Source organism: Myxocyprinus asiaticus, chromosome 45 (assembly GCF_019703515.2).
Source record: "Myxocyprinus asiaticus isolate MX2 ecotype Aquarium Trade chromosome 45, UBuf_Myxa_2, whole genome shotgun sequence".
In the NCBI taxonomy this organism is placed as follows: Eukaryota; Metazoa; Chordata; class Actinopteri; order Cypriniformes; family Catostomidae; genus Myxocyprinus; species Myxocyprinus asiaticus.
The window spans coordinates 27,289,615-27,311,602 of NC_059388.1; the positions used below are offsets into that span (position 1 = coordinate 27,289,615).

Here is a 21,988-nt window from a genome sequence, read left to right on the forward strand (position 1 = left end):
ATTACCTAGCACGCTTTCCGCTTTCCAAGCAACCTTGCGGATGACCGAGAAGCCCCAAAAAAGACGTCAGCGCTCTCGTAATGTGATGCTGATGATACTGAAACTCTAATTACGCACATGGACCTCTATGCTTCTGCACGTACAACCTATCGTTTGCTGTAGTATTAATTATAAACGTATTAAATCGCTATAATACAATAAATAAGCATAACGACGAGGCATGCACATGCCTTTATAGTTTTAAAAGAAAGTATTTGTCAATATAGTCTATAAAAGCTATGCATATAAACAATGGTGTCCCAAAGTCTGAGACCACATTTTGCATTTAATCCTGGAAATAAACAGACAGCTTTATAAAGATTTTTTAATAAAAAATAAAAAATAATTTTTTTTTTTTTTAAAATTAAAAAAGAAGAAATATTTAAGATTCTGCACTTTTCCTAAATCATTACATTTTTATTTTTTATTTTTTATTATTTTATTTTTTTTGCCATTGGTCATGTTAACTCCATGCCAGCTTGAGTGCTATTAAGTTGTCATTAAAGCAAAAAATAAATAATAAATAAATAAAATAAAATAAAAATGTTCAGATTTTCAATGAAATTATTATGTAGAATATTATGAAAATAATACAGATTATAAACAGTTTCACTTTTGGACCCAATTTATTAATATATACACTCACTGAGCACTTTATTAGGAACACCTGTACACCTACTTATTCATGCTATGATCTAATCAGCCAATCCTCTGGCAGCAGTACAGTGCATAAAATCATTCAGATATGGGTCATGAGCTTCAATTAATGTTCACATCAACCATTTTCACACACAACAATCTCTAGAGTTTACTCAGAATGGTGCCAAAAACAAAAAACATCCAGTGAGCGGCAGTTCTGCGGACGGAAATGCCTTGTTGATGAGAGAGGTCAACGGAGAATGGCCAGACTGGTTTGAGCTGGCAGAAAGGCTATGGTAACTCAGATAACCACTCTGTACAACTGTAGAGAGCAGAATAGCATCTCAGAATGCACTACACTTCTAACCTTGAGGCGAATGGGCTACAACAGCAAAAACACCATGTTGATAATTTTAATAGGACCATAGTGTTCCTAATAAAGTGCTCCGTGAGTGTATATAAACTTGCAATGAAGATACACAAGTGTTGGCTAGTTTTAAATACTTAATACTAGCAGTAATGCCATGAAACCTACTTTATCTCAAGTATTTGAACATAATTGACTTCCTAAATGTCTTCCTGAATTTATGTCAGAACTTTGCAAGCAATAAAGCAGAAAGTGATATCTCTCACGTTTAACAGAAGCTCGTCTCGAGGTTATCAAAAAGTCAAGGTTTGCACATTGAACTTAAAAGTGACACTTAACGTCCGAGCTGTCCATCTGACACCACTATGAAAGCGCTATGACCACGCCCACCGTGGTGACTCGTCCAATCGCCTGAGCTTCAATCAGAGCTGACCGACAGCTGAGGCTGTTCGATAAAACCGGGGAACGGCGGCGTCCCGGACCATTCATAACGGCAGTGCGTTACAGCGCAGGAGAGGGAGAACTTGAGAATCAAGCCGACAAATCCAAAAGGAAGCGGAATTAAAGCGCAGCTCATTTGCAGGACCAGAAGTGCGGTTGGATATCGCATACTCTCGCGCTCTTTAGTGCCTTTGTGTTCCAATCAATATCACTGTATGTTCCAGTAATACAGTGTTGGCAACACTCAAAGTTGCATCAGAAGGGTGAGCTTCACTCTGCTTTCTGCACCCCTTTCCCAATGAACCCAACGCACTTGGAGACGGGTGGCAAGCCAAGCATGGGATTACTTTTGTGATGTGGATTGTAATAGCCTTGGAGGAAAAAAATGATTTACTTCTCAACAATGTGAGAGGACCTGCGTCCTGGATTCTCATATTTCTGGATATTCTGAAAATAATCGGCAACAGCTGAGAGACCTTGTAACCTACTTGCTGTGGATCTCTCTCTCTCTCTCTCCTCTCAGGTGTCTCGCCTGTATGTGTGTTGTGGGACCAACATGGGATCCTTGTTGTCCCTATAGCTCGGACCCCGTTTGTAGAAGGCTCTACTCATGTCTAACTTGTTTTTTGAGACCTTTACCGATGCGTTTGCTAAAGTCCGCCTATCGTCGGATAGGATTTTAAAAAGATTTATTCGCCTCATAAATTCAATCATGAACTTTGCTGTCCGCTTGCTCCAATTGTTTCTTGTGACGCTTCTGTATTTTTCAGCTGTCAAGGTAAGTTGTATATCCCTGTATGTTTACAAGGGGGACATTGGGTGAATATTAAATGTCGCTATTTCTAATGTAATGTGCCTGCGCCACTATATTGGACGTCCTTGTCTTTCCCCTTGCGAGGTCACTGACAATGGTTTAGCCAAGCTACTTAAAATGACCTGAACAAGCAGATCTGGCCACCAACATTGGGCCATTTTAACACTATAGACAGGGGGCTTCAGCAAACAGCTCAAGTCCATTCAACTGTTTGGAAGTTTGTTGTCGATTTTGGTGAAGGCCCCATCATAGCCACATTCGTGATTTTATTACGCTTTTTTAAAGGCGCAGCTGCAGTTTTGCGCTTCAGACGGATCCGGCGTTTGGAAATCAGACTACCGGATAGGGATATATCACACATATAGTCTAAGTTATGATATATTTCGTTTCTTCTTTACCTAGATCGGCGGTACCCTTAAAACCCTTCAATCAAAAGACGTATTCATATTGAAGTTTCAACAATATATCCAGTGGCATCAATAAAACTAGAACTGCCAATCAGTTAGACCACTCGATAAGTATTTGAAACATTGAATGTGCAAATGTGAATAGGAAATATAGGATCAACGACCATGAATTCACAAATGATGTCTTAAAAAAACAAAACAAAAAACATACATGCTTATGAAACCAAATATAAAGTTCATCAAGTCTTTTAAAGTGATTTAAAGTGACATGACGCGTCTGAGTTGGGACTTGAGTGGCATACAGTGCCGTGGCAGCATTTAGCCTAAAGTTTTGCCTCTTGAGATGGAGAAACCATAGGTACACGGGACGTTAGGATGTGCCGTGTTAATGCTATAGGGGTAAAAGTAAAAATAAGAAATGTTTAACTACATACACGTGCCAAAATGAACACATTTTTTAAGCTAACCTCGTAGTCTACACTGAGCAAGGAACCTTGGCTTTGAAATGAAATTAGGTAATTTGTTGCATCATCCTACATCTGAGGGAATGCAGCAATTAGGCAGACTCTTTCTGTAAACATATAGGCTTATATTAAACTGAACAAAGTATTGACATATGCATTTCTAACTACAATTTCCTTTTTTACCACAGAGTGCCTACATACCCATACCCAAGGACGGAGGCAGAAGCATGTATGACGGTGAGTGCTCGCGCTCAATGGGGTCATCAACAGCAGAGGGTTGACACATGGGAGTCTGCAGTCCCTGAATACAGCGCCATCTTGCGAAGTGTTGGGAAATGTGCTGTTGTGCTTCCCTTCAACAGGACACATCTGTCCAATTTGTGAAATGTATTTAAAACGTGGAATACAGTGTGCACTGATTATTAACATGTAATTCCACCAATGATTAGTTGGAATGAGCCTTGCCCAACCTCTCGTTGCTAAACTTCTGCCATGCTCAGAGAAGCTAGACTACATTTTATTAAAATGACAATTAATCTAGCTGTTGGTCTGCCAAGTGGTACATGAGAACAACCACGCAACTGTACAGAATGCACTCACACACTAAATGTTTATGTGTAGGAGTCGGTTTCTTTTAGCTGGGCAGAGTGCAAGACAGTGCTTGTACATGGTACAATTGGACACCCCAGACAATCACCACATCACAAGTTTCTAGAAATGCTCCTAAACATTTCCGAACACAGTGTTGGTTTTGAAAAAGAGCAAAGGTGCTACTCTTGAGCACATAAAAATGCTACTTTTAGGCTGATTTTCTCTTTCTTTCTCACTTGCAGTGGTGCCCTTTATGGAGGTTTTTAACCGGTCTCTCTGCCGACCACGGGAAGTGCTGGTGGATATTCAGCAGGAGTACCCTGATGACACAGAGCATATCTTTCTCCCGTCCTGTGTGGTTCTGACCCGCTGTGCTGGGTGCTGCAGTGATGAGATGATGGAGTGTACCCCCACCATCATCTACAATATTACTTTAGAGGTCAGTCCAAGCTCATTCCCTAAAGGCTGGGGTGTACTTTGTTTTGTTTCGTGTGCCATACCGTCTCGTGAATGTTCGAGCACTTAGCTTTTCACAGTATACTTTTTTGACCACGAACCCATATGAACGCGTTTGACGCATGCGCACTACGAATGCTTTGTGATACTCTTTTAGCACAGTCAACTCCAGACGCATGCGCCGACGATGCACAAAGACGCGGACACACTGCGTGTACTGTGCTGATGATGAAATTTGCATCGCGCACTGTGCGTGAGACGTACCTGCATGCAGAAAACTTTATACTTTGGCCTTTAGCCTCCAGACCGTAACTTGCTTTTTATCTCAATTATCATCAGACAGCCTGACATTATTTGTCTGAATCTTGTTTGTGTGTTGTGGTTTTTCAATGTGTGTAATAGTTTTTTGCATTTTTCTGTAGATCAAAAGAGTGAAACCACTTCGCCATCAAGGTGACTTTTTCATGAGTTTTGCAGAACACCGTGAATGCCAATGTCGGTAAGAATACTCACAATCACTTTTTTTCCCCCCAGGTCCCCTAATATCTGTTCTGTGATTTAATTAGTCTGCTCTATAATTAGTGGTGTTTGCTAAGGCAGGCATTTTCATACTATTTCGCAAACTTGGGCTACTTTCGAAGTGATCAGACTTTTCGCCTGGAGGATGGTAAAAAGGGGCAAAATTGATCCCACACGCAATTCTGAGCTTTGCATGGGCAAGAACTACACACATTTTCTTCAGAACTGTATTGTAGTAATTTTACTGTGGTTTGCCCTGCCATGATTATACTGTTCTGTTCTCTATTCTGTGTGTATTTGTGTGTGCGTGTACAGATATGTTTATGTCTAAACAAACAAACAGGTTCCCTGAGTTAATTTCTCGCTCTCCTTTTGTTGCTCTTTCAGGGTGAAGAAAGATGTTTCAGAGAAAAGAGAAAAGTGAGTCCTATAGTTTTAGAGCAGTGATTGTGTGTGTGTGCTTGCATGCACCTGCTCTCGCTCTTTTTTTATTTTATTTTTATTTTTATTCTTCTACCATTTCCCCCTCTGTCATACATGCATTCATTTTTGTTTCATAATCTCTCAGCCGTTATCTTAGTCACCCTTATCTCCAGCTAGGTGTATTCCTTCCTGTTATTCATCTTGTCTCCATCCTTTTCATGTTACATAAAGCCAAAAAATCAGATTTTTAGAGAACAGCAGAGCTACTCACTGTTGGTATTAACCCCATGAATCAAGTGAAAGGTTGATTTAAGTCTTGCAAATCTTGCGAGAGAGTGACACAGTTGTCAAACTAAAGCTGCATGCAAACTAGGGCTGGACGATATATTAAATATTCACAATATATTTGCAATGATTTTAAGGCTCTTTTTTTTTTTTTTTTTTTTTTTTGTCATTGAGATTAAGGGTGTGTTCACACTTGTAGTTCGGTTCTCTTGGTCCGGACCAAAAAAGAAAATGATACACTTAGTCCTGGTTCGCTTAGCGTTCACACTGGCATTTTTAACACCAAACCTAACGATACAAAACCAAAGGCATCAGGAAAAAGTCACAACCTGATTGGACCGCTTTTATGACGTATATTTTTTGACGCAACTTGCCGAACATCCAAAACAATGCTGGTTGCTGGGCTAAATGTGCTCATTAGATTTCTATATGTATATATGGTGGTATTTTTACCAGCTGAGAACAAACGAAGAGCTAATAAAATGTGTAAAGGAGTCAAAACAGTGCCAGGAATTACTCCGTCGCACACACAAACGAAGATATGCTGCAAGGACGGCTGATGGCGGTTCCGACACCTGTACTGAACTGTAATGGGCACCATAGCTCCTATGATGAGAAGAACCAGGTATGTTTGAGGTAAGTATTAGGCAAATTACTTCCTGTTTTTGGTCCGTTTAGACCTCTTTGGTCCATGTTGCATTCATATATCAATCGAACCGCACCAGAGTTCGTTTGGTGCGTGCCAAGGTTCGGGTGACAGCGTTCACACTTGTTCAAATGAACCGCACTAACAGAGCAATCGCACCAGAGTTCATTTTAATTGAACCAAACCTGCCAAGTGTGAACACACCCTTAATTAAGCAGCTTTGTGAATATTGTGATGATTTTTGTTTTGCCAATAAGTTTCATTAGGCTAATTTTGATTCAAAGGTTTGTTCGTGTAATCACTCAAATATGTTCACAAAAGTCACTGTGTAGGATTGAAATGTTTATTAAAATATTAGAAAACATGCATTTGATTACTTTTAACTAGATTTTACTGTATTTTACTGTTTTGAATCTCTTTGACAACAATGGCAGTCTAGTTGAAATAATGGTTACTCTGAAACATTTAAACAACACAAATTTAAGCCAGTAAATAGAGATAAGTTTTGAGTTTTGCCAAAAAGCCAAAAAATATTGATAATTTTAGCTATATCGTCCAGCCCTAGAACTACAAGCCCAGAACTACTGCCCTTGTTAACCCAGACATCTACAGGTGACTGGCAGATGAGCTCAGTGATACACTCTGACCCTCAAACCGCTATCTGATGTACTTCCCCTTTTAATCTCTTCATGTTATTGCGCATCGGCTTCTGAGGTGTAAATTTAGTTCCCCTCAGGTGTGTAAAGAGCCCCGTGAGCAGGTGTGCGAGTTTTGCCCGCTAGTTCAATGCCCTCTTCCTGCATTCATCTCATCTGTGGTAATGCTCTGTTTTATGATCTAAGGTTCATTGAGGTGAGGGAGGGATTTGTCATCTCTGAAGTGTTTTTATGTCCAGTGATAAGACAGTGTTTTCTCTGCTTCTTTATGAGCTCATTTCCACTCCTCAAGAGATACCGCAGTGGTCAGTCAACCCCCTCTCCATTGACTCCCTCTCGCCAGATAATGTAGGTTGAAGTTTTTGAATGTTTACTGAAGTTGACAGTACCACAGAGGGTGTTGATCTTCACACTGATGTGTTACGGGTCAGAGGTTATTTTTCTGGTTTTAAAAAGTTTAATGCTATCTAGTTCTGGTAAACAAGTGTCCTTTTGACACAGAGGCTGTTCCTCCGCAGAGCACCATGTTCAGAGATGCTGGCTTATAACACGATCGAATTTGACCTCTGAAAGAGTGAATGTAATTATACATAATAACAAGGCTGATATGTCAGCTGTGTCTGCAAAATTCAGCTTTATAGTCCTGATGTTTTGTTTAAACAACTTGGACTTCATGAGAGTGGCAGAAGATGCTTTTGTGAAGTGTGCTTTTAAGAAGGTCTTACTCCATACAATTTTCCAAGTTGCGATAGACCGATATATCGGCAAGGCTGATAAATCGGCTGATATATGGCCATTTTGGGATCATTGGCATTGGTCAATAACTGTGCTCAGTCACTTGGCTGATTAACAGAAGCTTTAGCTCTCCCTCCAAAATATATGAACAGCCCTTGCTAAATGTTTAAATTAGTGAATTTATTACTTTAAAAGTGAAAGCCTATATATGTATAATCAATTAATATTAGTGGTCTGTCGACTGATCTTTTGGTAGTGTCTGTTGGCAGGGCTGTTGACAAATTTTGAAACTTTGGACACAAGGGGAGAGCAAATGCATTTGTATATCAACCTAGCTGATATCTAGTTTACCATTAAAAGCTATAATTACATTTTATTAGCCTATATCACATATATAAATCTGCCGTCATCCTCCCCGCTCTCTAGTTATCAGTATCTGCATCAGCTATTGAAAAACCCATATCGGTTTACCACTAATGCAAATAACCTAACAGAGAAGCTGGGCACATATTTAATCAATTTGCAGTTGGATTGCGTGATTGTTAGAGAAGGCAAAGTTCACATCGTAGTTTTCAAGTTTCCTGACGTGATATGCCGGAGTGCTCAGCTACTTAAACAGATACATGGATGGATGCAAATGTCCTTAATGTCGTGTTGATTTGCTGGTTAACTGAATTTTTATTGTAAAGCATTAGCTACATTCCTGTTATAGTAAAAACAGCTTTCATAGGCATTATAATTTTATCACTAATCAAGTTAAAAGTGAAACCTCACCAGTACATGTTTAGAGCTTTGGATCAGTTTGAATCAGTTTGTCTCTGTTTTGTAACTCATGTAGTCATGAGAGCACCAGCCAGGAATCCTGCTAACATTACTGGAGAAAGTCGTTTGATGATTTAATGTCTTGTTTATTTATTAAAAACGTATTGTGTTAGGAATTCTAAGGAATTGTCTGGCTTGTCATTTCTAATTTGTGTTTCATGTCCTGGGAGTTTGCTGTTGTCTCTGGGGCTAATACAACAAAAAGAAGAGAAAAATGGATTTTAGTAGGACATGTCTGCTGGTGTTTCCATCTGGATCATTTTAGCACTGCGTTGTTACTGCAGTCTTAATGTGATATGTTGCAACAACTGCGATTTCAGTTTTTGTTTTTCGATGTTCTTCTTTGTTTGTCCTGTTCCCTTTCCAGAAAACCCCGGAAGGGCAAAGGCCAAAAGCGAAAGAGAAAGAAAAACCGTGAAAAAAAGCGGGATTTGTATGTGACCTCTGCGTTCGCCTCCTCTCACCTGCACCTGAGTGTGACACTCTTGGTCGTCAAATTAATTTGGGAGGAGGTTTTTTGCCTCCTTTAATCAGTGCATTCCGTTGTTAATAGCCATTAATCCATCTTTTCCTCCTTCATTTAATTAAAACTGACCACAACTATCTCCCTGATCTCTGCTCTGACAGAGCCTGACACACTAGTGACTAATGCACATGCTTAAACTATTAACATTTGACCAAATTGATTGGACAGCCTAGTACATTAGACTGCAACAGTGGACGGCACTTTTTCAGTGGCCTTGGTTACCGAAGTATTTTTTACCCATTCAGTTTAACCAGAGGGATTTCAAAGCTTCATTAATAGAGAGTTTCATACCTTGAACCAAACCAGCCAGCTCAACCTTTGAGCCCAAACTCATTTGAATGTATTTGCATGTACAAGATTGTGTAATTAACATCCTTTATGAGGGAATGAACTGCTCATCCCATGAAGCATTGTGAAAGACATGATCAAATCAGAAACGACATTAAAATACAAAACAGTTGATTTGAAGTTATTAATTATAAGTGTAAAATATGATATATCTAATGTCAGTTGCAGAGGCTAGGAAGACTGACCCGATTACGTTCTTCGCAATGCTTTATGGAAGTGGGTGGTCACTATTGAGCTCTTTATGCTGCAATTCCCGTTTTCATGGTGACAGCGAATTATTATAATTATTATTAATTATTTGATCGCTGAAGGATTCACTGAGAATTTGGAAATATTTTTAAAATAAAGTACAAATCACACTGACTTATGGCTTATACAGAAACATGTACCATTACATGACTACTATGGAGCTCATGGTAGGTCTGTCTGGAAAGGTTATCATCACTAAAAATCATTGCTAAAAGTTTCTTCATGGACAATGAATTGGATATTTACTTCCAAAACCCTACTGTTGTGCTCTATAAGTTGTGCCACAGGCCTCAATGAATCACGCTCTTTGATTGGAGGAGAGGTGGGCTGTAGTGAGGTGGCTGACATGGCCACTTACCACACCCACCACATCAGCATGGCTATTAGTCAATGGTACTAATCTGTCATAATATTTGTGTTGGAATCACTACCATGTTTGTGCTGCTTCCTGTTTTTGAATGTTTTTGTTTTTCATTGTATTAGGACTGACCGTCGTCCTCACATTGGTTCTGATATATGAGATGGATTGTGTGCAATGTTTTTTTGTTGCTCTAAATTTGGTATTGTTCTGCTGTGTGATCTGCCACACAGCATTACTAAAGTCAAACAGCCTGTTTACTTGGGTGCTTCTCCCAGTAATTGAGAAATGAAATGTGTTTCAATGAGAATGAAAGGGCAAAGGCTTGTGTATATAAGAACAATCTGCCCCTGTGAAACTTGTGCTTTTTGAAGTCAGTCTTTTTCCTGAGGGCAGGGAGATTGTTGGTTTATTTAGGTGCTAAAAGAAAATTAGATTTAAAGGAATAGTTCACCCAGAAATGAAAAATCTTTCATTTTTGGTACTTTTTGTGCATTTTTGGAGCTCAACAGCCACCTTCCCCATTTACTTTTATTGTATTTCCTTTTGTATTCCACGGAAGAAGGAAAGTCATATGGAACAACAGGAGGGTAAGTGATGAACGTCTTGTTACTGGTGTAACCTCTGTTCCCTGATGGAGGAAACTAGACATTGTGTCGATGTAGTGACACTAGGGGTTCGCTCTTGAGAGCCCCAATCACCTTTGCTTTATTCAGAAAAGGCCAATGAAAATTGGCGAGTGGAATTTGCATGCTACTCTCCGCCCCAGACATACGGTTATAAAAGAAGATGGCGTGCACCACTCATTCAGAGTTGTGCTGAGGAGCCGAGAGATAGTCCCAGCCATGTCAGCGCTCGGTTCAGCGCCATGGCAGGAGGGACACAATGTCTCGTTCCCTCCATCAGGGAACAGAGGTTACACCAGTAACCAAGACGTTCCCTGTCTGTCACTCACTAGACGTTGTGTCGATGTAGTGACACTAGGGGTTCCTATACGAAACGCTGCAGGCGCTGAACCGTGTTGCGAGGTACGGAGGTGCAGACATGGGCAGGCTGCTGCGTGCCTCGCAGCGAGTGCTCGACCACGTTGTGACCTTCCAGCAAGTTAAGTAAGGTGTCTCCCCAGTCCCAACAAGGGTGGGAGGAGGCACTTACCCGAGGAAGCTACAGGCGGTGGCCTTTCCTGATTTTTGTATTAAGTATTTCCCGCCGAGTACCTGCTAGAATAGTGCTGGGGAATTGCTCTTCCCTCTCCAGGAGGGAGAGCACTATGGAGACCACATCCTACCGGAGGGAGGTTAACATGTGGAGAATACCTCACATGGACTTACCGACGGGGAAGTTCACATATGGAATGATGCCACTGGGGAGGACCCTATCTATGGAGAGGGTACACCGCAACAGTGGCCGAGGCAGAGCAGAACTCTGACGAGGGGAAACACAGGGTTCACCTGAGGGGAAACCGAACAGTGGAAATGCATCATACAGGATTACCGAGGGGGGAATCACCATGTATGGAGCACTGAGCCCAAGTACACGGGCTCACCTGAAAAGGAGCATACAGCGAGTACTGGGCCTGGTGGCATCACTCCTCTGCTGAGTTCCCCACCGAATAGTGCTTAAGGAATTAAAAAGGCGTCCAGTGTTCACCAGTTATGGGGAACTGTAGTGGACAAGATGGCGCACATTATCACCTCAATAGGGGAAAGACACAATGCAAGTGATACACCCGCCCGGCCTACCTGTTGTTACCCTATAGCACTCGGGTCGAAACCGGTTCTATGCGCAGGTTGTAGAACCTCACAGATGTATTGGATGTAGCCCAACCCGCTGCTCTGCATATGTCTGCTAGAGAGACCAGTGCCCAGGAGGATGAAACACCTCTGGTGGAGTGCACCCGGACTCCCAATGGACACGGCAGGTCTTGTGATTGGCAAGCCAGAGAAATGCCATCCACAATCCAATGTGGCAACCTTGTTTGGAAACAGCTTTCCCCTTCTGCTGCCCTCCAAAGCAGACAAAGAGCTGCTCCGAGTGTCTAAAGCTCTGCGTGCGGTCCAGATAAATGCGCAGGGTGCAAACTGGACACCGCAACGACAAGGCTGGGTCTTCCTCCTCTGAAGGGAGTGCTTGCAGATTCACCACCTGATCCTGGAAGGGAGTGGTGGGAACTTTGGGTATGTAACCGGGCCGGGGTCTCAAGATCACGTGAGAGTGTGCCGGCCCGAACTCCAGGCATTCGCTGGTGACAGAGAGCGCCTGCAGGTCCCCCACCCTCTTGATAGAAGTGAGCGCCACCAGGAGGGCCATCTTCAGGGACAAAGTGCTGAGCTAGGGCTGCTCCAGGGGCTCAAAGGGGGTTCTCTGTAAGGCAGGTAGGACCACAGAGACCAAGAGGGAATCAGGCGCGGTCTAGGGGGATTCAATCTCCTCACGCCTTTGAGGAACCTGGTGATCAGGTTGTGCTGTCGAGAGGGTCTCCCATTCACTGTTTCATGATATCCTGCAATAGCAGCCACGTACACCTTCAGGGTAGAGGGAGACAGCCATCTCTCCAGTCCCTCTTGTAGAAAGGACAACACAGACCCGACTGCGCATCTCCGTGGATCTTCCCCGCGGGAAGAACACCAATTCGTGAAGAGATGCATTTCAGAGCATACAGCCGCCTCATGGAGAGGGCTCTGGCCTGAGTGATCATGTCTACCACCGCTGGTGGAAGGCCTGCTAGGTGCTCTGCGTCCCATCCAGGAGCCAGACGTGGAGATTCCAGAGGTCTGGCCGTGGGTGCCGGAGCGTGCCCTGCCCCTGAGTGAGAAGGTCCTGCCTCAGGGGAATGTGCCAGGAAGGGGCTATTGCCAGGAGCATCGGGTCTGAAAACCAAGTCCGGTTGGGCCAGCATGGCACAACCATCAGGACTTGTTGCCCATCCTCCCTGACTTTGCACAACATCTGTGCAATGAGGCTCACTGGGGGAAACGCGTACTTGCTCGGCCCCCGAGGCCAGCTGTGTGTCAAGGCATCCGTGCCGAGGATATGCCATTTCAGGCGTTGCTCTGTCCAGAGCGATACCCCGATACTGCCTGCCCGTTGCACACAGCACCCAGCCCCAATTCGAGGCATATGTCGTGACCACGATGCTCCTCAAGACTTGCTCTAAGGGAACCCCTGCCCGTAGAAACGCCAGGTCTGACCAAGGACTGAAAGTTTGATAGCACCGAGGCGTGATAGTCACACGCTGGGTGCCGTGGCGCCATGCCCACCTCGGGACTCAAGTCTGTAGCCAGTGCTGGAGCGGTCTCATATGCATCAACCCGAGGGGGAGTACTGCCGCCGAGGATGCCATATGCCCCAGGAGCCTCTTTTTTTCATTTGTTTTCAAATTGTTTCACCGGGACCACTACCTTCTGCGTGAAGGTTTTCAGGCAGGCCAGCACCGACTGTGCACGCTCGTTCGTAAGGCGTGCCATCATGGTGACCGAGTCCAACTCCATACCGAGAAAAGAGATGCTCTGCGCTGGGGAGAGCTTGTTCTTTTCCCAGTTGACCTGATGCCCCAGTCGGTCGAGGTGCCGAAGCACAAGGTCCCTGTGAGCACACAATAGATCTCACGAGTGAGCTAGGATCAGCCAGTCGTCGAGATAATTGAGAATGCGAATGCCCTTCTCCCTCAGCGGGGCCAGGGCAGCCTTTGCGACCTTGGTAAAGATGCGAGGAGACAGGGACAGACTGAAAAGGAGGACCTTGTACTGGTATGCTCGTCCCTCGAAGGCAAACCGAAGAAAGTCTGTGTCACGATACGTGAAATTACGCGTCCTTCAGGTCGATGGCTGCGAACCAATCCTGATGTTGTACAGAAATCAGCATCAACATCTGAATGGAAGCCTGTGTAAGGCTCTGTTCAAGGCACGCAGATCCAGGATTGGGCGCAACACCCCCCCCCCGGGCATGATAAAATTAGGGCTGGAAAAGCCCTTGTGCGACTCGGCTAAGGGGACGGGTTCTATTGCTCCCTTCGCCAGAAGTGTGGCGACCTCCGCCTGAAGGACTGAGGCATCCTCGCCTCACACAGCGGTGGAGAGGACGCCACTGAACCTGGGCGGCCGTCTGGCGAACTGGATCACGTAGCCGAGCCGGATTGTCCTGATGAGCCATCGTGATGGGCTGGAAAGTGCTAACCAGGCTTCCAGCCTTTGCTTTCATCACCCGTAGAGCGAGGTTGGTCACGATGCGCAGTTCCTGCATAAGCCCTGGGTCGGTCCTACCCTCATGCAGATCTTTGTGTGCCTTGGCCTGGTGGACCTGCAGGATGGCCATGGCATGCAGGATGGAAGTGGCCTGACCCACGGCGTTGTAAGCCTTCACCATGAGTGACGAAGAAAACTTACACGCCTTGGAAGGGAGCCTTGGTCGATTCCTCCAGGTGGCTGTGCCATGCGGGCATAAATGCACCACGACGGCGCGCTCTACCTGGGGAAGCTCAACATATCCCTTAGCCGCTCCGCCGTCGAGGGTAGTTAGGGTGGATGAGCCGGCGAAGCATGTACGGGCAGAGAAAGATGCCTTCCACGACTTCGTGAGCTCCTCGTGCACTTCCGGGAAGAAGGGCACTGGGGCGAGGCGCGCCCGTGAGTCGCGCTACGAGCCCAGAAACCAATTATCTAGCCGGGAACGCTCAGGGCAGGGCGGAGGGTTCCACTCCAACCCGATGTTCGTGGGAGCCTGGGCAAGCACAACTGCCAACTCAGCATCCGCCTCATCCTGAGCTCTACCGCCCGAGAGCGGGAGCTCAGAAGATTCCTCCATTTCCGAAAGCAGAAACCCACCCTCCGATGCTGCAACCGATAACTCATCCTCGTCGTTAGCCCCAAACGAGATATTAAATCCACCCTGAGTTGGACCGCCTACCTCGCTCGTGAACTCTACCGGGCAGAACAGGCGTGCTGGGGGCTGGGAGGTCCACGGGGATTGAGCCGGCAGAAACACTTCCATATCCACATCCAAATCGCCTGCAGCGCTCGCCAACGCTGCCGCCTGAGTTTCAACGCAGAACGGACCAGGTCGGGAGCAGCTGTGGTGGCTCTCTGCTTCACAAAGAAGGAAGAGAGCCGCAACCGCAACGTTCTCATGGGCATGTTCTCGCAGTGAGAACATGATCCCTCCACGAAAGCTGCCTCGTCGTGCTGGCAACCCAAGCACTTGAGACAGATCTCATGGCCATCCGGTGGGGAGAGGTAACGGCCGCACCCAGTAGCACAAAGGTGAAAGGACATCTTTAAAAAGATTCCAATCGTTTGTGCGAGCTCTTTTAGAGAAAATATACTCTTTTGGAATATACTCTTTTAAAACCTGTGGACTCAGCCGCTGAAGCCCCCAGGGGAAGCACAACACTCGACCGTGCGAGGGCGACCGCTGATATGCGCCGTAAATTCCAGCAGCAAGGAATAAGGTGACAGGATGTACACAAACATGCGTTCGGCTCCGAAGAACAAGTCTGAATGAGTGGTGCACTCCATCTCCTTTTATACCCCTATGTCTGGGGCGGAGAGTGGCATGCAAATTCCACTCGGCAATTTTCATTGGCCTTTTCTGAATAAAGCAAAGGTGATTTGGGATCTCAAGAGCAAACCCCTAGTGTCACTACATCGACACAACATTGAGTGAGTGACAGACAGGGAATGTTAATTTTTGGGTGAACTAACCCTTTAAGGACAGAAATATACTTAACGCAAGTATGTACACAGATGCGATCACTTGGCCAATGATTTGCCAACGTGTGGTCCGGTTAAATATGTTTAACGTGCGTTCTTGCGTTACTGTGGCGGTAACAAACCTCAGTACTCAAGGGGGCGATAGAGTTACCTTCAAAAGTCTGTGCCATCAAACTGGATGTGTTATTATTCAGGTAAGTTGCTATAAATATATTGACTTTACCTTACTTGCTCAGCAATATTCTCTTGCTCCGCCAGGACAGTTGTAGGTTTTAAGGAGAAAACTCACCATCGAAGTGGACAGTTCACACCAATGAAAGCTATAGCACCCCTTGCGGCAACATTAAGAATGCAATGCATCCATGCGTTGTGTTATGAACCGCAGTCTGGCACTTACACACTAGAGAAATTGTTTGACGAGTGGGACTGCGAAAGGTCCATTTAAAAGGTGTGTACCACAGAGGGAAAAGGGTGGTCACAGATAGAGATGTCTATTTATCTTTTTGACAATGTACCAGTTAAAGCTAAGGTGTGTAATCCAGAGAGGCTAGTAGTTAGCAAGCTAGCTTTAAAAGCATAAAGCCCGCCCTCGCTTCAGAGGTGTCTCCAAAGCCACGCCTCCTCTATCACACATGACACAGAGCAGAGTCTAAGCATTGTAGAAGTTTCTAACATGGTCTTTCTTTTCTTGTTTCCTTTTACTGGTGGTTCAGGAGGAACATAAGGTAGCTGCGGTTCGCCTTTCATTCTCACGCTCACTCTGCACAGCATCAAGGAACCCGCGCTGATGACGTGTGATCGTCTGCGCGAACAAGTTGCGCGGTGGTATGCAAATATAGATTGACAGACAGGAAGGACATCCTATCATTACGTTCGGACCGAATGCAATGATTGGTCGATAATTTTTTAGTCCTGTCCCTTCCACAGAAGATATATATATATATATATATATATATATATATATATATATATATATATATATATATATATATTTTTTTTTTTTTTATTTTTTTTTTTTACATTTAGACCACTTAAATTATTGATTGTTATCAGGATGTGAAGAGACTTTCAACCAGTATAACAAAAACATGTTTCTGGAAAAGATTGCACATCCTAGCTTTAACATTGAAACTCCTATCCAGGCTTTCTCTCCATAATTACTATCTTTTTAGCCTGACAGAGATAGATAATAGAGGACAGGGAATGAATACACCACTTGTTTAAGTTTTTCCGCCATGTTTCGTCGATTTCACCGTGCAACTAGTCCCACCTCTCCGAGATTCCCATTGGTCAACGGATGCCTGCACCAGAGTGCATTGCAGCAAAAGTTGAAATCTTCTCAACTTTTGGTCGCATGATGGAGCTTCACTGTCAGAAACCCTTGCATTTTCCCTATCCATCCTTACGACGCACAATCCCCTTTGAAATCAGTGCATTCGCAGCGTTCTCTGACGCAGCGTGAACTCTAGTGTGTAGGCACCATCAATCACGGTAAAACACATTTGAATGCCGGAGACCAGAAACGCATCATGCGAAGAAATTTTGTATGACGCTCTGTACCAAAGTTAAAATTTGAACCGCAAATTTGTACGACGAGAGGACGCGTGACCAATAAAAGATAAAAATATCACACCCCGAACTCTTGGCTCCATATAAAGAATACTGTGGCAGACAAGCCTCTCGTTCATCGGGAAAGGAGGAAGCAGGAACCAGATTAACAATCAAAAAGAGTTTAATTCAACATAAAACACTGAACAGAAACAATAAAAGTGCACACACAAAATACTGCTGCATGTGTCCCTCTCTCTCTTTCTGGCATCCCCGGCTCCTCCTTTTATCTCTCTCCCACTGATTGGGCAACTCAGCGCCAGGCATGAATCCTCTCGGCCCGGCCACACCCTCCTCCTCATCACAAATACATATTTTAAAGCTGTGTGTTTTATTGTTGCAGGAAAGTGAGTAGACAATATATTTAAAAAATTTTAATATAATATTATTTGTTATTTGTGATGCATTATTTACTTACACCAGAAGCCCTCCTGCTTGACATCATATCGTGGTCCGTTACATTGTCCAAAAAAATTTGCACGCTCAAAGCCTAGTGTGACTGCCTGAAATGCATGAAATCAAGCATATGTACTGTATCTACAAGCGTCTGCATTCATGTATTTGCACCAAGTATATTTCGTGTTTAAGGCCTCTTCACACCAAGACTGATGCAATTAAAGAAACCATGAAAGATTTTTAGACTATTTTTTGCAACAAAACTATTCACACTGAATGTTTTGTCATCTTCTAAAAACATTTGGACTCAGTGTGAGGCCTTTAGGTTAGTCTTAGAATCAGATTATGGATGCTTTTGATAAACCTGTCCTCAGAGCAATATTGACTTCACAAAAGGTCAGTTGGCACAAACCTGTGTGAACCTTTTTCTAGAAGTCCAGCATTTTGTACTGTACATAAACATATGTTCTGAATACCATGATTAAACACTGCAAGAGGCAATAAATGGAAATACTACATGTATACTCATGCACTGCACTCTTTGTTTTTTTTTCCAGTAAGCTTTTCAGTTTTAACATGACAATAGAATGAGAATAATAATGGTAGGAGTGATTGTGAGTAAATGAGAGCGACAGAGATAGTGTGAATGAAACAATTTTATTCTGGTTAATTTGGTTACATTTTCACGCATCAACTGAGCTTGCAGATGCATGGCCACATCCTGCTTATCTTCAGCTATTTACGTGCTACCAAAATTTCCTTGGACCTTCAGAAGGGGTAAAAACATGGTACCACACCAGAGTGTGGTTGGCAGTGACTGGATGATGCTGAAAGATTTATAGCTTGCTGGTTATCAAACTCACTAAGTGCTTGTGTTGGTGTTCTGTGGAGTGTCTGTGTGTGCATTTGGGTGAGAATGTTTAATATGTTTAATGTGATGTCATCTCCCCCAATCTCTCTCTCTCTCTCTCTCTCTCTCTCTCTCTCTCTCTCTTTAGCAGTCAGTGTGAGCCTTGCTGCAGTATGTGTTCTGAGAGGAGGAGAAGGTTGTTTGTTCAAGACCTAGAGACGTGTCGGTGTTCCTGTAAATACTCTGAAGCCGACTGCAGGTCTAGACAGCTTGAGCTCAACGAAAGGACTTGCAGGTTGGTGGGTGTTTGTACGTTTTACACATTTGTATATCTACTAATGTTTTTGTGTATACATTAATTATTAAATGTTATTTCCTGACTTTCCTGTTTGGTATTGTCAGAAGTTGCCCTTTCATACCTCATAAGACTTATCTAATTTATGTTTAAGTATTAAGTTTGTCTCAGATGTTTCTCATAAAATATCTTAGGAGAAATTAAAATAGAAACAAATGAGAGAATTGTTGACATACAGTAAGAGTACAGAGCTGTAGAATTAAAGGAATATTCTGGGTTCAATGCAAGTTCGACAGCAATCAATAGAGTTTGTGGCATACTGTTGACCACAAAAATAATTTCGACTTATCCCGCCTTTTCTTTAAAAAAAGCAGAAATCGAGGTTACAGTGAGGCACTTACAATGGAAGTGAATGGGGTCAATTTTTGAAGGGTTTTAAAGGCAGAAATGTGAAGTTTAGAATTTATTAAAGCACTTACAGGAATTCTTCTGTTAAAACTTGTGTATTATTCGAGCCTTGAATTTGTTTAAATTTGTAGTTTTTACAGTCATTTTAGGGTTTTAGGGTTTACGGCGTTAGGTCATGGCAACAAAGTTGTAATAGTATGTATGTCTTTTACACAGAAAAGTTTAGTAAGTGATTGTATCATACTAAAAATCATGTTAACACGCAGATTGTATACATCTTGTGGCTATACTTTTTAAACAGTGATTATTTTAACGTTTACAGAATTTCCCCCATTTACTTCCATTGTAAGTGCCTCACTGGAACATAGTTTTTTTGCTTTTTTTAAACAAAGGACCAGGAGACTTCAGATCTCCATGTAATTAATCTCATTGATTCTAAGAGAAACAACTGAGATTTTCAATATTTCATTTGTGATTTTTCTGTCGTATGGGTCAACAAGGGAAATCTTCATAGCTCTGTTCCTAAACCTTGTGAGCTGCCTTGTTGTCTACTGTCAACATAGACAACAGTCTTCTAAGGAGACATCCTAACCAACATGGAACATCACAAATGACTGATTTGCACTACAATTAGCACTTCCCTCGAAATTGAAATAGAGTTTGACGATAGAATGTTGCTATGTTAATGATGTGGTACTCTAATAAATACAAAAATCCATAGCACACACAAATATTTTGTAAAATTGTTAATTTGGACTACTTCTGAATACTTTTCCATATTGAATTAAATATATCAATATTTCTCTCAACTGGCCATCTTGGATTATTTCTTTTTTTAGCAGAGCATAATTATGCCATCCCATTGCCCACATTCATTTTCACTGTCTTTTCCCCCTACTGCTCAGATGTGACAAACCAAGAAGGTGAACTGAACAGACTCAGAATGGACTCTGACATGAAGGAATATTTCACTAATATTTCACAGCACTTTGAACTTTCAGCTTTGAAATTTCTTCTAATTTTTCCTGTGAGCCAACATGGAGAGAATGAGAGAAGGAAGTGAAGGGGTTGGGGAGATGGGGGTTTATAGTTGATGAAATGTTCTGTCTGTATATTTTTCATGATTCGTTTGTGTTATAAGCGAACCGAGAGACTGAAAGCACAGAATGTGATTTGCTGCTAAAGGGTGATTCGAAAAGACCTGCGTTAACGTTTCTGATCTTGGCTGCCGTGCATAAACTCATAATCAAAATCACTCAACGAAACACATCACTGGATTTTGGGTCTGCTGTGCAGTTTTTCATGTGAATTTAAACATAAATTAACGCAAACGAATAAGTTACCATTTAGAAGACTGCAAGAATACGTCACCGTTCACTACATGGACTTGGAATGGCGCTGTGGAATCATTCCTCCCAGTACGAGGACAGTGAGCACAAGGTTTATGTTTTTTAAAGACGGACATGTGACTGACAACTTTCTGGGTTTGAGAGTTTTGACAAAAGACTGAACTGATTGGAATGTCACACAGTGATGCCATGGAAACCTGCCTGCCACTGTGGTAAATGTTTGCACCACGCTCTGACCTTGACCAGGCAAATCCAAGAAGCTTTTGGTCGCATTCACTCCTTAAGGGATATTCATTATTTGATATGTTTGGAAACCACTTTGAGTAGATTTTGTGACTAGATTCCATGCTTCCATACTACTGGAGGATTGAAATATGGATTTCGCTTTACGTTTTTCATTGTCGTTCAGTATTTCTTGGAATTTTAGTCCAAATCTATTCCATCAAACAGTTCAGTAATTTATGAGTTTATTTTTAGAATATTTTCAGTATTCAATCTCTTTGTATTTAATTTGACCTATTTATGTGCAGTGTAAGATAAATCTCTTCTCCCTTTTATTTTTTGTCTACAATATTGCAAATCTCCACGGCTGCCTAGAGAAAAAAGCTTTTCGTCCTGTTTTATTTTCTGTAGTTGAACAGAGAAACATTCCTATTGCTGATCAGTGAGTTATGTTGCCAACTGCCTTGACTTTGCTGCTTTCTGCAAATGTGTGTGTGCTTTGTGATCTCAAACAATTTGTGTAAATGTGATTTTGTGTGCAGATGAGGCTAGTGTTTGTGTGTGGATGTGCGCATGTGTGAGTATGTGTTGATGAACCAGTTTTGATGAGAGTGTGACATATGTATTGAATAACAATATAGCAGCCAAATGTAAATATAGGCCGCCAAACCCACGCCACCATTTATTTTACTGTCATAAGTTCTAACAAGTTGATACAGTATATGCTCAGATGTGGTCTGATTTGAAGTTTTACAGTTTAAACATTATTTATTTACTCCCTGTAAATATGTTAAATATTAACATCTTTTTTGTGTCTGTGTAATGTAGTAAAACATATTTATTTTCAAATTATATTGCCCTTTTTCTATAAAACTTTGTTTGGAAACTCTTTCATTGTTTTGATGTGTTGGTACGATTACATGAAAATATCGCTCATATATCGCATGTGGCATATATTGTTTAGATGCCAAAGGATTTAGTATTTATTATTAGTAATATTTATGTCCTATGCACAAATGATAAATTTATCAGCAAGCCCAGACAAAGTCTGCAATAGAATAGCATTTTCTGTGCTGATTTTGGAATTACGAAAATAATATTTTTGGAATTCTACGGAATGTATTTAAATATGGTAATATGTGATGAACAGTTCTTGGTAACACTTTATATTAGGTGTCTTTAACTACTATGTACTAACATTAAAATACATACAATACAATGTACTTATTACGGAACTACATGTTCTGCAAAATTATCACAAGATTGACATTTGCTGCTACTGAGGTTGAGGTACGGATAGGGTTAGGGTTTAGATTAAGGTTTAGGGTTGGGGTAGGGTTAGGTTTAGGATTAGAGGTTAAGGTTAA

At 42.5% G+C, this 21,988-nt stretch overlaps 1 protein-coding gene across 4 annotated transcripts; it reads left to right on the forward strand.

Moving 5' to 3' along the window:
- Positions 1–1,472: 1,472 nt before the first annotated feature.
- LOC127435083 (vascular endothelial growth factor A-A-like) lies at positions 1,473–21,510 on the forward strand. Of its 4 annotated transcripts, none has more exons than XM_051688250.1 (8): positions 1,473–2,264; positions 3,360–3,408; positions 4,005–4,201; positions 4,641–4,717; positions 5,125–5,157; positions 8,672–8,737; positions 18,496–18,642; positions 19,956–21,510. In XM_051688250.1, exons 1-8 carry the CDS (start codon positions 2,097–2,099, stop codon positions 19,975–19,977), a joined length of 759 nt encoding a protein of 252 aa, XP_051544210.1. In that variant the 5' UTR covers positions 1,473–2,096; the 3' UTR covers positions 19,978–21,510. The 4 variants fall into 4 exon arrangements, with proteins under 4 accessions (XP_051544210.1, XP_051544211.1, XP_051544212.1 ...); XM_051688251.1 differs by having other exon boundaries at positions 18,499–18,642; XM_051688252.1 differs by lacking the exon at positions 8,672–8,737.
- Positions 21,511–21,988: the final 478 nt, after the last annotated feature.